We start from the raw sequence: 15,647 nt of genomic DNA on the forward strand, positions 1-15,647 counted from the left end.
TGTCTTTGCTTCTTATTAATATGCTTATTGCTGCTGTTAGACTTGTGCATTCTTTTTTTAACATTGTGCACACATTGGGCCTCATTCATGAAACTGGAGAGATTGCATACAGGCTACATGGTTCATAAAACTATTCTAAGGTAATTTTCCACATTGATTGAAACCGTTTGCATAAAGCACTGTTTTATGAACATTATACACAGAAAGCCATTCTGCTCCTGTTTTATGAATGGATCACATTGTGCTCTGTATATAGTTTGTTGCATGTGCACCAAATATAAGTAGATATAAATGCTATTTTTTATTACAAATTTTACACTAAAATGCTGCAACTGCTTTTGTTTAACATTGAACATGAGATTACTGAACTTGTATTGCTTGTTTATATAATTGTGCTTTGTTTGCATACAAATAAGTTTTCTAGATATGAATAAAAACGGAGTAATTAAACCTGAAGATTAATAAGGTGTTAGGAATATCACTGTTGAGAGAGGGATTTTCTAGAGATCTAGGTTGACTTTTTTACATTGTGTTTTAATGATAGTAATATTACAGTTGACATCTGCATCCATCCAGGGAGGAACTATAACATCAGCAAAAAATGAAGCTGCTGCTTACTACGGAGGTAAGTGTTTTGCCAAAATGAAAATTAATTGAATCACCATACTACAGTTCTGCATCTCAACTTTTTTCTGTGTAAGAAAAAGTTTTTTTTTTTAACCTTATTGATCGTCAATGGAGTCCAATGTGGACCCCAGCTTTCAACATATATTTTGTGTTCCATAGAGGAAAATCATACAGGTTTGGAAATACCTCCTTTTGGCTGTGAACTATCTTTTAAATCAACTAGCTATTTATTCACTTACGAAAAGTAATATTTGAAAAATAAGTTAACAGTTACATCACTTGAGTTTGGGACCCCAAAAATAATGAAAATTATGTTTTCTGTGTTTGTTTCAAATAAATGCCTGTGAATGAAATAGTGTTTCTGTTTTTTTTTCTGAATTGAATGTGTAGTCGTTTCGAAATCGATAGAGAAATAGGCTACATCAACAATAGATGGCACTAGATGCTTCTGTATGGATATTTTTGATGAAAAATATGAATTATTTTAAATGTATAATATGCATTATATATATATAATTTTTTTTATATATGAATATATACAAATATTTTTGTAGGCCTAGTTTAAATATAAAAACTGAAACCGTGTCTATAAGCCATTATATAATGGATGAAGATGTGTAACGTTTGTTCTAAGCCAAAGTGCGTTATATTTCTTTAGAGAAGACCCAAATTATTTAGTGAAGTGAACTATTGAGTTTACCCGGCTGTGTGAATAAGAAAATTCCAGTGGAATCTTCTATGCAGTTAACGGATTTTAAATGAATAAAACAATAAATAATACCCTTAATATAGTATAGCCTATCTGATGACACAATTATTCTCAAGTTGAACCAGATGACTTCAACTGCATCAAAATTCACAAATAAAAATATTTAAGCGGTTCAGCACTTCTGCGCTATACAACCAAAACACCCCCTGGAAGACCCTATTCTGACATGTTCACGGTCAATTGCACCAGCACAAGCATCCCTCCCACAATCAATTCCTCTTGTGACAATCTGCACCTTTAGATAAATAGTCAACAACAGCTGTAGTCGCAGCCAGGACCCCGTTCGGGAACCTCAAGACCATCTGGTTCGAGGAGCGGCCAATAGAAAAATTCCGCTATGCTGTTGCTAGCTAGTTTCGTGCTTTGTTGGCCAATCAGCTTGTTACTGGTGAAGGGAGGGCGCGTGAGCTGGAGGTAACAGTGTGCGCGAGAGCCCGAGAGCAAGGGAAGCCTTATCACGGAGGCACGGCTAAAGACAACATTTCCAAAATGCCGAATAAAACTAAAAAAGAGAAGGTAAAGTACAGATTATAATCATAACACATGTCTACTTAATGCGTACGTGAATTTGATTTACAACAATTATTCTGCAGCATTTGCTGGCGTTGTTTTTTGTTTGTGAGGGAAGGCCCCGCTAGCCCGCTAAAAGGGCGCATTTGTGCCTGAATATCTTAAGTCAAAACATTGACAGTTACATATTCGCAAGAATTTTTAAATTAGGAGAAAGCGTTTTCTTTAGCTCACCGTGACGTGTATGTAAAATATAAATCATATTTGATTGAGGGAATGCTCTTCGGTTCCTGTTATACCCGGTGTTTGTTTTACAGATCAGTTTTCCATAGTGAGATTATGATCGGCCGTTAATATGTGAATACAGACGTATTAGTTGACAGATTGCAGCGTAAGCTGGACACGCAAACATGTCTCCTGCATGAGTCAATGTTTCTGTGGACAGGCTGTGGATGGGCTGTGGGCATCGTTACATAAACGGTCGATATATGAGTGGACAAGTTTGTCACTGTGTCTATGATGCTGGACCTGTGTGAACTGAAATATTTTATCATTCCCAGAATGGCAGTCAATGTTCTGTGTATGTCATTGCCTGATTCAGAATGTTGTTCAGTTTGGGCTTTTGGGTGTCACCACCTGTCATATCAACCCTGCAGCATGACCTGCCCAGGATGACCATCCCCTTTTAGATATAATAAAATGGGATTTAAGATTGAACAAAATCAAGAGGAGCTGCATTTATGACTCATGTTAATTTATTGGTTCTTTTTGTGGTCATTACAGGAACCAAGCAAATCTGCAAAAAGCAGCACGAAAAACAGTAATGCCGCTGGTGGAAAGGATGCTGGAACTGACAATTCAGAAGAGGTAAAGATGACAGTATTAAAAACAAATCAGATCTAAAAAAACAACAACTATTGCTCATAATGTGTTTGACTGTAGGGCTGCCTAGTGGACGTCTTGGCACAAATATTTGCTTGCTAAGTGTTGTAGCTGGGCTTTCTTTTTCACTAAAATTTAATTTCATTACTACAAAGCAGTGTACATTTTGTGTAGTAATATGTGAAGTAATTTCTGCACTTTCTGTTGATTCTGCTTGGGTTTTGCAGCTGTTTATTCTGTATGTTACATACAGACGTCTTTCCAAAAGCACGTTTGACTTGTCACTGGCATAGATTTGCTGTGCATACCTTTATGATGAGGATAGGTAAAGCCCTTGCTATTTACCTTGCTTTCAGACATCCCCCATTTATATTTCTGCTTTATTAACCAGGAAGATTGAAGTGGCTCTTTATGTGGTGTTTTATTCTTCTATAAAAACAATGCAAGTCCATCCATCCAATGCAAGTCCCTTCTTAAAATGAGCCTAGACTGTAGGCCTGTCTGTATGTTGTCAAATTTAATAGCAGTAGCTTAAAATATATTTTTCAGATCAACTTAAGTAAACGGCAAGATACTGTATTGCTTCAACTGAAAATTGCACAAAATTCAATCGCACCAAAAAGGCGCCAAATCAGTAGGCCATTTCATCATTTAAAAAAAAAAATTCAATGATTTAAATACTGTCTACATTAATGTATCTTCATGATGAGCCTACATGTTCATAAAAAGAAGTCTATTTCTTCAGGCGACTGATTAGTGTTCTCCACAGTTAATGTTAAGGTTTAAGGCAAATAGACTTGCAAACTCAGTTCTTGCAAATCTCATTCCTCTGTATGCTATCAGACTTGTTTTTTAGACTCTAGTAAAGAAACATTTAGTGTGATGAGGGAAAGGTTGTTTCATCTTTTATATTGTTTGCATCATTAGTGATTTGCTAGATAATTACATTTGTATGCATTTAGGTATTGAGTTGTATCCCTCCCAGTGTGTGGTTGTATTGACATAATAGCTTGTCTCTGTAAACCCTGTTAGAACTGAAATATATCACTGTTGTTCAAAGTGATACAGACAGAATCAACTGGCCGAGAGTGTGACGTAGCAGCGGGTGAAGTTTATTGATTTGGTCTATTTTAAGTCAGGCTCACTCATGCAACCCCTGTGACTGAGGCCAGCTCTGCAATGCTATGGGCAGGCCTCAACATGTGTTTCACAGCGGCAGTCGTTTCACACACACACACACACACATACATACCGCTTGTTGCTTGGACAGCGAGTGTCGCTTTTTTCTTCATTAAAATCGTTCAATGCATAAAGGATTTTTCCATGAGGGCACACATTCGTTTTGGAAACGTCTCATGCATCTCATTTAGCAATTTTCTACAGCTATCTGAACTGCTTCAGTAATACATTGCGGTTTAGCATTGATTCTGTGTTCCTATAAATAAGAGATTAGCTTTGATATTTAATCAATGTCCTTCTGATCAAAAGCCGTGTGCACACTCTGTGTTTTTTTTTTTGTGTTTTTTTTGTTTGCTGCCTGAGACTAATTTTGAGGATTGTGAAATATTTATTTTGTTGTAGGGTATAATTGGCAGTCTTGGATAGCTTAGTGAGACATTCTCACTGGTGGCCGATTAATTGCCTTTGCCTGATCTTCATCTGAGGCTAAGTTTAATTGCAGTGTCAAAAAATATTGTTTTAGGCTACATGTACATTAATCCGGATACATTTGAAAACAAAGTTTTTGTTTCAACATGTTCTCCATCCATACTAGGGTTTTCAAGCGTTTTCCAAAATTTTCTCATCCACCTGAAACGTCAAAAAATGTTAAATTCACATCACAGCACATGCGTAAAAGCTCACTGAGATGATCCAGATGTAACGGACATAATAAAGTTCTCATGCAATTCTTCTGATCATTTTATTTAGCAAAATATCTCACCATTCACTGGTGTGTCCAGATCGCACTAAGTCATTAAATATGTTTTGGTCTAAAACGCAACTGCTCTCATGTTTTTCCACAGGACAGCAATTGCAAGTAAATTTTCTGTCATCTTTGCAGGACTGCGATATTAAGAGAGTATAAAGTAACATATTTTAGCAACTGTGTGGAAGTGAATAGCACATAAACATAATAGCGGTAAAACATGCATATCTATAGGTTCAATATGCATCACATGACTAAACATTCGTCATCGTTTTCAAATACTTCAGTTTTCACGGTCCACACTACAACGTGAAAACAGCGTTTTCTAATTTATCAGCTTGGGAAAGCGTTTTTTCGCAGGACAAAAACACCATCCCAGTGTTGACGAAAGGCTAGAATGGAGAGAAAAATATGCGTTTTCAAAAGAAACCGTATTGGTGTGGACAAGGCCTTAGCTAATATTTATTTCACATAGTCATTAAAGACTGTTGTTGTCACACAGTCTGCCTTGACTTTTGCAGAAAAATCTCACTGGCTTCATATCGTACAGCTTGACAAGCAACATTCGTAAAGGACAGTCCCACTCTGGTAATACTGTAATTCTCACCTATGGTTTAAATGGTTTCTGTGATGCTCATCTTGCATTAAATACATATTTATTTGATGGGTAGCTCAGGCTACTCATGAATATTTAATGCAGGCTGAATCTAGAAATGGTAATAAGGAGGTATGTAGGTTAGGTTAGTTGTGGACTTCAACTTTCATGGGTTAGGAAGGCAGTTTGCTTGCAGATTGTTGACTGATGTGGTGCGTTGCTTTGTGTTACAACAAGGGTTGCATAGGTGTTATACAATGTTTTGCCATTGGAAAATACTTGTTTATAGTTGTATGTGTGTGTGTGTGTGTATGTATATATATATATATATATAATGACCTGAGAATTGATTGTAAATATGGATAAAAACCACATTCAGTTACTCTAATCCATGGGTCACCAAACTAAGGCCCGCGGGCCGGATCAGGCCCGCCACCCCCCTTTGACTGCCCCCCACTACTTGAACCAGCAATCCCCAAAAGTCATCATGGCCTATTTTTTTTTAATTGCTTTTTGGAAAATAATAACATGTCTGCATCTGGTATTTTGTTGATTTTTTTTTTCAGTTAAAAATGTATATTTAGTTATAAAATGAACTATATTTGCCGAATTTTCGTCACCCGACATGCTCGAGATCACGCAGAGACAACAACGCACGCACAGAGAACTGTCAGTGTTCAGGACAGCGAAATGGCTAGCGTTAAACGAAAAGTTGATAGAGAGTGCAGAGTTTTCAAAGAACAGTGGACCAACGATTATTTTTTGTTCAGGTTAAGGAAGTGTAGTTTGTATTATACAGTATGTAAAGAAAGTGTGGCGGTTTTCAAAGAATATAATCGGCGTCTTCATCACGAAACCCGCCACAAGGAGTATGCTAGCTTGCGAGGGCAAGCAAGAGAAGACAGGATTCGGAGGATGAAAGGCTGCACAACAGAATGTATTCCTTCGCCAAACTCAGGTCAACCAGGCTGCTGTCCGAGCTTACTATAAGGTAGCTCACCTACTAGCTACCCATGGAAAGACTCGATTACTACTTTTGCAAACAACTAGTAAAGATAAACAAATATGGCTGTGCCAGGCTAGTAATCTCTACTACACAATGAGGCCTGCTGGTGGTCAGTTTGGTCTGGGTTATACAATTCTATGTTATATAGCTGCCCCGGCCCCCCCATCACAGTCAGGAACGATAATGTGGCCCCCAGAGAAATTTGTTTGGTGACCCCTGCTCTAAACATCTAAAATAGACCTCATCAGTCAATAGAGACTCACTGTAGATGTCAAAATAAATGTTAATTTATTGTTTTACAGGGTCATATATGTTATTGCCTAATTAATGTGTCCAATATGAGAAAAAGGAACAATGCCAAGGTTGAATTGTTAATGACTGTGTTTCTGCTCTCATTTCTTGTTTTTCTTTTTCCTATTTGCATCCAATTTCTTTTTTGTTCAAAACTTTTTTCTTTTTAAACAAATTAGTTGCTATTCCTCATTACAATTAGGGCCTGAAATTCATTTCTCATAATGGGGGAGTGATTTTCACCCTGCTTTTCTCAATTATTCCAGAAAATATAATCAGATGGAGCTCAATATTACATCCGAGTTAGTTGCTTTCCAGTGAGGTGTGACGCAGTCAGCTGACTTAAATTTGTATTGTTTGGCAGATACTTTTTAACAATATGGTGAATCAGTTATGACGTATAATGCGGATATGGATAAATACGTTTTAATATGTATATAAAAGTGTAAACAAAACTAATTCAAGGCATAGAGGAATACTTGTTGATCAAGTGAAATGGAAAGAGAGAAGTTACTTAACATTTGTTCTTTCTTGTTTTAAAGACACAATTTAAAAGGTTACACTTTATTTTAAGGTGTCATTGTTGCGGTTTAATTATATATTTAAGTACTGAGTAATATTAATTAACTACATTTACTTACTATAGGGATAGGGTAGGAATAGGGGTTAGTTGCATGTAATTACGCATAATTTACTTTTATTACTATGGTAAGTACATGTAACATGTAACTAGGACACTGTCAAATAAAGTGTTACCCATAAAAATAGAGTTGTAAGTGTGTTATCTTTGAGGCCATTTATATGGTAGTGTACTCATAAAGTCAACGTTCACTTTTAGAAGATGCACACATTTAAAATTCAAAGTCTTTCTCTTCCGAGGAAGCAGACCAAAAATATTGATGACTCATCTAGCACTGATGGATGTATCCAAATGTTTCTCCAATAACATGCTCTCCAGAATGAGTGTTTCCCCTGCCTCTGACTAGCAGGATTGCCTTTTTCCTTATTTGTTACATAATTTTGTTTCTTCGATTGTGTTTTCCATGAGAAGGCACTGGAGTCTGACCTTCTGTGACCAAAAGTGGTGAAATTGCATAGAATGGGATAATGTGCCCATTTTGATTCTGAACATTGTGTTTTTCCCCAGGCCCAGCAGACAGCTAGCAAGCGTCCGAGCAACAGCACTCCACCTCCCACTCAGCTCAACAAAATTAAGTACTCAGGTGGGCCACAGATTGTAAAGAAGGAGCGTCGACAGAGTTCATCACGATTCAACCTCAGCAAGAATCGGGAACTGCAGAAGCTTCCCACCATCAAAGGTAGAAACCACTCCAAACAGAACATAGCCGAACACAGATCTTCTCTCTTTGTTGAAGATTTCTTGAAAGTGATCAAATGATCTGTTGTTGTGTAAATCTCACAGTGAATGGTGCTAATTGTGTTAACTGTTAGAGGGCAGCCTTGCATGACCCCGGAATTATTTTTAAGTCTATTATTGTGCCAAATGGAGCTATTTTTGAAGTGCGACTTGAATTGTTTATTTGCAGACTCAAGTCATATCGAAAGTATTTTATTCCTGCAAATTTGGTAATGCATTTTGGAATTTATATGGAGATCTTTTACTCTTGACGATTATTGTTTCTCATCTTTAGATCTTAATCTTTCTCTCTTTTATACTCCTCTTCACGTTGTTCTGTCATAGTCTAAGTCAGGAAGAGTCCTTTCTGTCTGGCCACGCAGGGAGTTTAAGCACATGACAACTCGTAGACTGTAATTGGATCAGCAGTGCAAGTGTCTCTCTAAGTAGGACAGTGAAACCTTGCCACCGCTCACAATTTAGAGAGTTACACTCTAATCTTCAATCTAATTAAGCCTGTTACTTGCAGTTCATTTCTTAGAATCTGGTGTGGATTATACCTAAAAAGCTTATGGTTTAATTTATTCAGCACTACGTCGTCAGCTAATGGGATGTTTTCATTATGTTAGGTACTGTTGTTTACACCTGAACTTATCTATTTCAGGTGGTCACCTGATCACAAGTGGTCAGCTGAGAGAGAGTCATTTAAAATCCATTTCAAACGCCTCTTGTGACTGCATACATAATTTACTGCGTCATTGTGTTACTGCATTTTGGTAATCCAAAAAAGTTGACCGGTTAACGTGTAGAAATGTAGTTGAAAACTTCTGTTGTGAATAGGGATGCACCGATCCGATACTCAGCATCGGTATCGGCTCCGATACTGCCATTTTTGCCGGATCGGGTATCGGTCAGACGAGGTCGATCCAAATCCGATATTGTGCGTCTACTATTCTGTGTTATAGTTAACCCACAAAAGGCACAAAAACATTATAAAGCACCATAAAGTTTTCGTGCACTATCTTATAAGTGTTCTGAAGCCTTTATGTAGTATAATGTGAGATATAAATTAATATTTAAGTCATTAAATTCAAGATCACGTAAACTTTTTCCCTCTGCTGCGGCTGTCAGTCATTCTCCATTCAGCATCAAACAGCGCGTCACGTTCGGGTACGATAGTCAACATGATGAAACTCTCTCCAAGATGATTCAATGTCAATATTATTATACTTGATCTGTAGATAAAGGTCTATGGTTTCGCATAAAACAACTTTATATTGCTGGACTTTATTGCTGTAACTAAATCATGTTACTTTCTACCGTGTGTCTGTTAGATCACAACACTGGAGTCAGAGCACTATCATTGTTCTTCACGCGCACAGTAACTGATATTTAAAACTGTTAAAGAAAAGGCTCAATAAACTATTGCATAGAGATAGATACTGTATAATACTCTACGCATCAATATGTATTTCCTTTGTGCTTTGAACTTTTCAATGCGGACTCGACGTGCTGCGCGCTGTGACTCCGTGTTGCTTCAAGCGCATCATTCTGCGCTCGGGATGCGCATAAGCGCTTTGTGCCGCACTGTACTGCAGCCTTTTGCACAATGAAGGATTATTAATAGCCTTTCTTGTTCTGTCCTATCTATCATATGTTGCTGCCTCATTAAACAGCTGTGCTATACATTTAAAACATGTCTCAAATTACATAGCCTAGGCTACTATAAAAAAATATCTTTTTGATTTTTGTTATCTTGTTTTTCATGAATGTATTTTACAACTATATAAAGAGCAATGTGTAACGTTTTACAAGATTTAGTGTTACACTTATTGTCTCTTATTTGTTCCCCACTAAATGTTTTTTTTTTCACTAAATTTTCAGATTTTATACAATTATTGTGCACTCGTGATATTTCTAGACTAGATTTTACTGCTGAACTATCCACTAATCTAGTTTATAATAGCATTTTTGTCATATATTATGATCATATATTTTTTGGATTTGTTGTTTTTCTTTATAATGAAGTTGTCTGTATTAAGTAGATGGTGTTTAACTCACAGAAGAGTGATTATCAGTTCAACACACAGTTTTTGAAATTCTACTTGATTTAAAAAAAAAAACTGCGCTGGTATCGGATTGGTATCGGTATCGGCCGATACTCAGAATTTTGGGATCGGATCGGATCGGTTTTGAAAAAGCGGTATCGTTGCATCCCTAGTTGTGAATGAATGACAGGCAGGGCTTCATGCTTCCTTTTTTCCCCAATGAGCACATTTGCTCCAAAGTAGAAAAATTCGACTTAAAAACTTTAGAAGCACAATGAAATTTAATTTTTTTAAATTTTATAATTTTCCATAATGAAGGATTGCAAGGAGAGGAGACCAAACTATTTTATTTATTAGAATACAAAAAGTATATATATATATATATATATATATATATATATATATACACACACACACACATATATATATATATATTAGGGATGCACCGAAATGAAAATTCTTAGTCGAAGCCGAATAATAATGAAACGCTTGGCTGAAGGCTGAATACCGAATGCGGTGTTTCACATTTTTTCCATTTTTTGTGCCAATTTTTTCACCATTGCATTTAATTAAATAGTAAAAATATGCTTGTTTACTATTTTATCTTGCTTTTCAGAGAAAAAAATCTAATTGCAAAAATAAAATTTATTTAACACTGAATTTTCCAGCAGATATTATTTAAACAAAGCACAATATAACATAAAATAAATAAATTAGTAAAATAAAAAATAAATTTTTATTTGGCCATCTTTGAAGCCCTCCTTCTTGAATAGCCTATGTTAGGCCTATAACTGACTGCTGAAAGAATGTAACTAAAAAAGTGCATTGAAAAGTGCAAAAAAAAAATGTGGATGAACCCACAACAAATGAATAACTGTCCTAGACATAAGCCTACTTTTGTGGTTTACATACACTTTATCGTGGGCGTTGACAGGTTTGCATGAATTGCCTCATCATTTGGGGTTCAATAGCGCGCACTCTCCGTGGCGATTAGCAGATAAGGAGTTGCCATGAGAATGACTGACATTCTCACTTTTCATACAGATTATATAAACAGAGAATATTTGTTTTCGTTTTGAATTAGATAATTTAAAAGTAGACAATTAAATTATTATAAAGATATATTGCCTTTGCCTGTGTGACTAGTATTAGCTGATGTAAGCCAAAAAGACAAGAGGACAGACCCTGTCTTTGAAAACAATGAAAATGTAACATAAAATAAAATGAGTGGCTTAACACAAATTTCCCAATTTCAATTCTTGTGATTTGATTCTGATCTTGATTCAATATAAATTCCTTTGGATAAATAGGTACAGTAGATACGTTAATGTGTTAATTGTTCTCCCTGTCAGCTGGTATTATTAAAGGTTAAACCCAACTCAAATTAAATATAATGCGGTTTTTATTTTATAATGCGTCTAACTAACATGCGTGCTATGGGTCATTAAAAGCCATCCTGAGGTAAATGTAACGTTACGTGACATTGTTCTCCAGCTGTTTTATGGACATCTTTCCGCGATCGATTTTATTACATCTCGGTAAGTTGGTAGTAAAGAGTAACAGATGTTCGGTTCACGTGGCGCTTGAACGGAGATCTGTCAGAGTTCTTTCACGTCACATTTACAAGCGCCAAAACGGTGTTTACTGTTTGAATTTTGTAATAAAATTGACAGAATCTGAGAGCTGAGATTCTGTCTCATATCGATAGTAACCTGCTCTGTCTTGTCTGTCGGTGTCAGTGTCCTCTTTGAGAGCGTGTAAAAAGTGACAGAATTGCGTCTCTCACAGTGAACTGGTGAGAGTTGGCGGCCCTGCAGATTCAGCTTGTAAATGTTTTCGGCGGGTCTGCTTCTGCTGCCGCGATCTTGCTCATTTGCCATGTTGTTTGTGTATCTCTGGCAAGCGCTGAGCCCGGTCGGAACTACGGGAGCCCAGAGGGTAGCGTCGGCGGTTGTTAAAGAGAAAACAGATTTTCATTCAAAAAAAAATCGGCGTAAACTACACATTCGAGTTAATCGATAAAATCGATTTATCGCCTAGCCCTACATTACGGTTCATTAAGTAAGTTCTTTACACACCACTGAACACCAGTGTTGGGAGTATCTCGTTACAAAAGTAATGCATTACAGTAACATATTACTTTTTGCTGTAACGCAGTAGTGTAAGGCATTACTAATCAGTTTTCAGTAATATTTTACTCTGTACATGTTCAGTAAGACTTGCGTTACAACAGACTTTTAGTTTTAATTGTAAAACAAACAAAAAACAAAACAAACAAAAAAACAGGAAGACCTGGAGACAATAACGAATGAAAAATGCAAGTAGGCTAAATTACCTGTTCGTGGTCAGTCAATAGCCGCGTGTGGTGTCCAAGTCTGTAAATAAAGACTAAATGGCAGCGTCTGATATATTTGTATAGCGATTTATTTTTTACAGGAGTGCCGTGAGGTATGATTTCGGCTTCTGTGCTCGCCAGTGGAAAAGCAGCTAATGGTGAAGATGGCATGAAGAAGACTATACATTCGCGAGATGGACGTATGAGCATTAGGCTATTCGTTCTGTGTTTTCTTTCTAAACAGTTAGGCTATGTTTATGTGGTATTTTTCATGTTTTCATCACGCAATCATGTTTTTGATGCGGTGGTGACGCGTTCATGTAAGGGCGGCGGCGCTGCCGATAAAGCACCTAAAAGCTGTCAAAAAGAACCGGCAAAAGCAATGATTATGAATGTCAAATATAGCAAGGAGACATTTTAATTGTTTATTAATAAGGTCAAGATGAAGTTGACGATGCTGACTCGCGATCTTCGCAGTAGCCTAGTGAATGCACCAGAGAGAAATGCACATTTCATTTCATAAGCAGAGAGCCGTCTGTTTTCTTTCGTTTTGAATTGTTCTGTTTACAAGTAGACATTTCAATATAGATATATTTTTTCAGGTCCGTGAATAGGCTATACTTATACGCTGAGTTTCGGTTCATTTATGAGACCCGCTCCAGTTCACGCGCTTAAATCCAGGCAATTGGTTGATGAAACATTGATTAAAATTAAGATACAATTAATACAAAACGAAATTCACTTTAAAGAAAGGCTTTGTGTGTGTAAGGTGTCTGTGAAAGTTTTAAAGCAGTCTTTTAGTGCCGCTTCAGAGCGGTCGCGTCCGTAACGGAGAACTGTCACGTCTGTAACATTGTTTTTTCCTCATAAATGAGAACACGAAAAATAAAATAAAATAAATATTTTATGTTCTGTGGAGAGCCAACCCTTCTTTATCCGATTTGCGCAGTTTAATTCACAGAATTACAAAAAACAAAAAAAACAAAAAATCGTTGCCTCCTAAAAGCTAGTTTTTTTTTGTCACGCATGACTGTCTATTTCCATAATATTAAATATAAAACACATGTGTAGACTTATATTTTTCTAATGTCTGGACTCCTTTCTGGGAGGAGCCTATGGATAAACAGACATTTCAATATTTTGGTATTAATGCATTTTCTGAGAATTTATATTTCAAGTTTTGACTGCAAATGTCATGTCCATAAAGCTGGAATTCCCAAATTTTAAATAATTTATCATCAACTAGTTTTGTGGTGTAGGTCTACGTATTTTATAATGTTATGTTAACTTCAAATAATACTAATAGTAATTTAAAGATGTGGTAGCATTGGATCTGGACGGTATGGATAACGCTGGGAGTTGGAAGGGGTGTGTCGCGATTCTGCAGGTTCGTGGATCTGAGTGTCGCGATTTCGGTTTCATATCGCATATCGTTACAGCCCTAGTCATTTTAGAATGTTAAGTTCTACTTCTGTATAGTTATTTTGGTGAAAGTAACTCAAAAGTAATACAGGAGTAATGTAACACATTACAATTCAGGGACAGTAATATTGTAAGGTAATGAATTACTTTTAAATAACAGTAACAAGTAATATATAATGTATTACAGTTTGGAAGTAACTTGCACAACACTGCTGAACACATAGTTATGGATGTCATATTGCATTTCTGTTAATAGATACTCAACACGTTCCGATGGTAGGGTCAGTTTTTGACGTTAACAACATGAAAGCATGAATCCATCCGGCCTTGTATCAGCGGTTCAGGCTGCTTGTGGTGTAATGGTTTAATGGTATTTTCTTGGCACACTTTGTGGCTCTTAGTACCCATTGAGCTTCGTTTAAACACCACAGCACACCTGAGTATTGTTGCTGACCATGTCCATTTATTTATGATCACAGTGGATCATCTTCTGATGGCCACTTCCAGCAGGATAACGCTCCATGTCACAAAGCTCAAATCATCTCAAGCTGGTTTCTTGAACATGTTCACTTTACTCAAACGGCTCCACAGTCACCAGATCTCAATCCACTAGAGCAGCTTTGGGATGTGGAGGAACGGGAGATTCACATCATGGATGTGCACGGACAAATCTGCAGCAACTGTGTGATGCGATCAGGACAATATGGAGCAAAATCTTTGAGGAATGTTTCCTGCACCTTGTTGAATCTGTGCCATAAAGAATTACAGCAGATATGAAAGTAAAAGGGGGTCCAACACAGTACTAGCAAAGTGTACCTATTAAAGTGGCCGGTCTGTATGTACAGTAGTCATTTATTTTTTATTTACTTTTTTATAAATTATGCTCTTGCTCTTTACAGTTGTTATTATTACTATAATGTGAAATACCAGTCTGGTTCTAAATGTTTTCTCTTGTGGTAAAAGTAATTACATTACATTGTTGTAATGTGTTTTAGTTTTGGAGTTGTGCATCTACACGCTACAACAATGGTCTCGTTTAACCACGCTGTATCTTAAAATACTCGGGGCAAATAATGCGTCATGAGCATTCTTGTGGAGCCTTGACCAATACACGTCTTCACCTTTCTATACGGGGTGCCAAACATACGCATCAGAACAATGTCTGTGTGTTTGTTTCTGGCCGAGGCAACACTGATTCTGGTGGTCTGGCACTGTCCCTGGATGTACACATGGCAAACAAACAGAGGAAGCATGGAGATCTCCCTTTTCCTGTCTTTGTGTGAGAACTAAGCCAAACTAGCTCAGTGTTTGTCTAGGAATTCCTTTAAAGAGAGTGATTTTACTTCAGTATCTGCCATGATGCCAGTTTGGATGGCAAAAATCTTGTGTGTACCAGTGCATTTTACGTTTTTCTTAATTTAATTTCATAATGAAATTTTGTTTTTAATTATAGTGTTGACTATACTTGAAGTACCGGTACTGTTTAGGTTACTAGTGTTTTGAATAGGCATGTAGGCAGAAGTACTATTCATTATGAATTAGAATGAAAGACTTAATGATTGGAATGGACTGTTGGAAAGTTGATACAGGAAGAGACAGAATGTAGACGACACCATGCATACATGTATAATTGATTTGTGCTTGCATTGTGGCACTGTGCGCAAGTAGATCCTTTCTTGGTTATCTCTGGTCTCTTTTTTCAACATAAGTGGATTACGTAAAATTCAAGATTACATATTTGAACAGGCTTTCGAATGAGTGCTTGCATATATTTTCACAGTTTTGTGAAGAACATTGTGCATCACGCGGTGGTTGCCTGCAGCAGCATGATCTCAGTGTACCATACAGATGTGCAGGCAGTAGAAACACTGCGCATTG

The 15,647-nt window shown here is 36.8% G+C and overlaps 1 protein-coding gene across 2 annotated transcripts in view; it reads left to right on the top strand.

The window, feature by feature from the left end:
* Nucleotides 1–1,751: 1,751 nt before the first annotated feature.
* The window catches only part of ppp2r5d (protein phosphatase 2, regulatory subunit B', delta), a 64,161-nt gene continuing 50,265 nt past the window's right edge, over nt 1,752–15,647 (top strand). Inside the window, exons 1-3 of one of the 2 annotated variants that reach the window (XM_077247011.1) lie at nt 1,752–1,912; nt 2,690–2,773; nt 7,755–7,926. In XM_077247011.1, coding sequence (XP_077103126.1) covers nt 1,886–1,912; nt 2,690–2,773; nt 7,755–7,926 — 283 coding nt within the window. In that variant the 5' untranslated portion in view covers nt 1,752–1,885. The remainder of the gene's footprint in view (nt 1,913–2,689; nt 2,774–7,754; nt 7,927–15,647) is intronic. The other variant, XM_077247010.1, reaches the window with a different exon arrangement.

This window comes from Siphateles boraxobius, unplaced genomic scaffold, assembly GCF_051911475.1.
Source record: "Siphateles boraxobius isolate OS27281-9 unplaced genomic scaffold, OSU_SipBor_1 104, whole genome shotgun sequence".
Taxonomy (NCBI): Eukaryota; Metazoa; Chordata; class Actinopteri; order Cypriniformes; family Leuciscidae; genus Siphateles; species Siphateles boraxobius.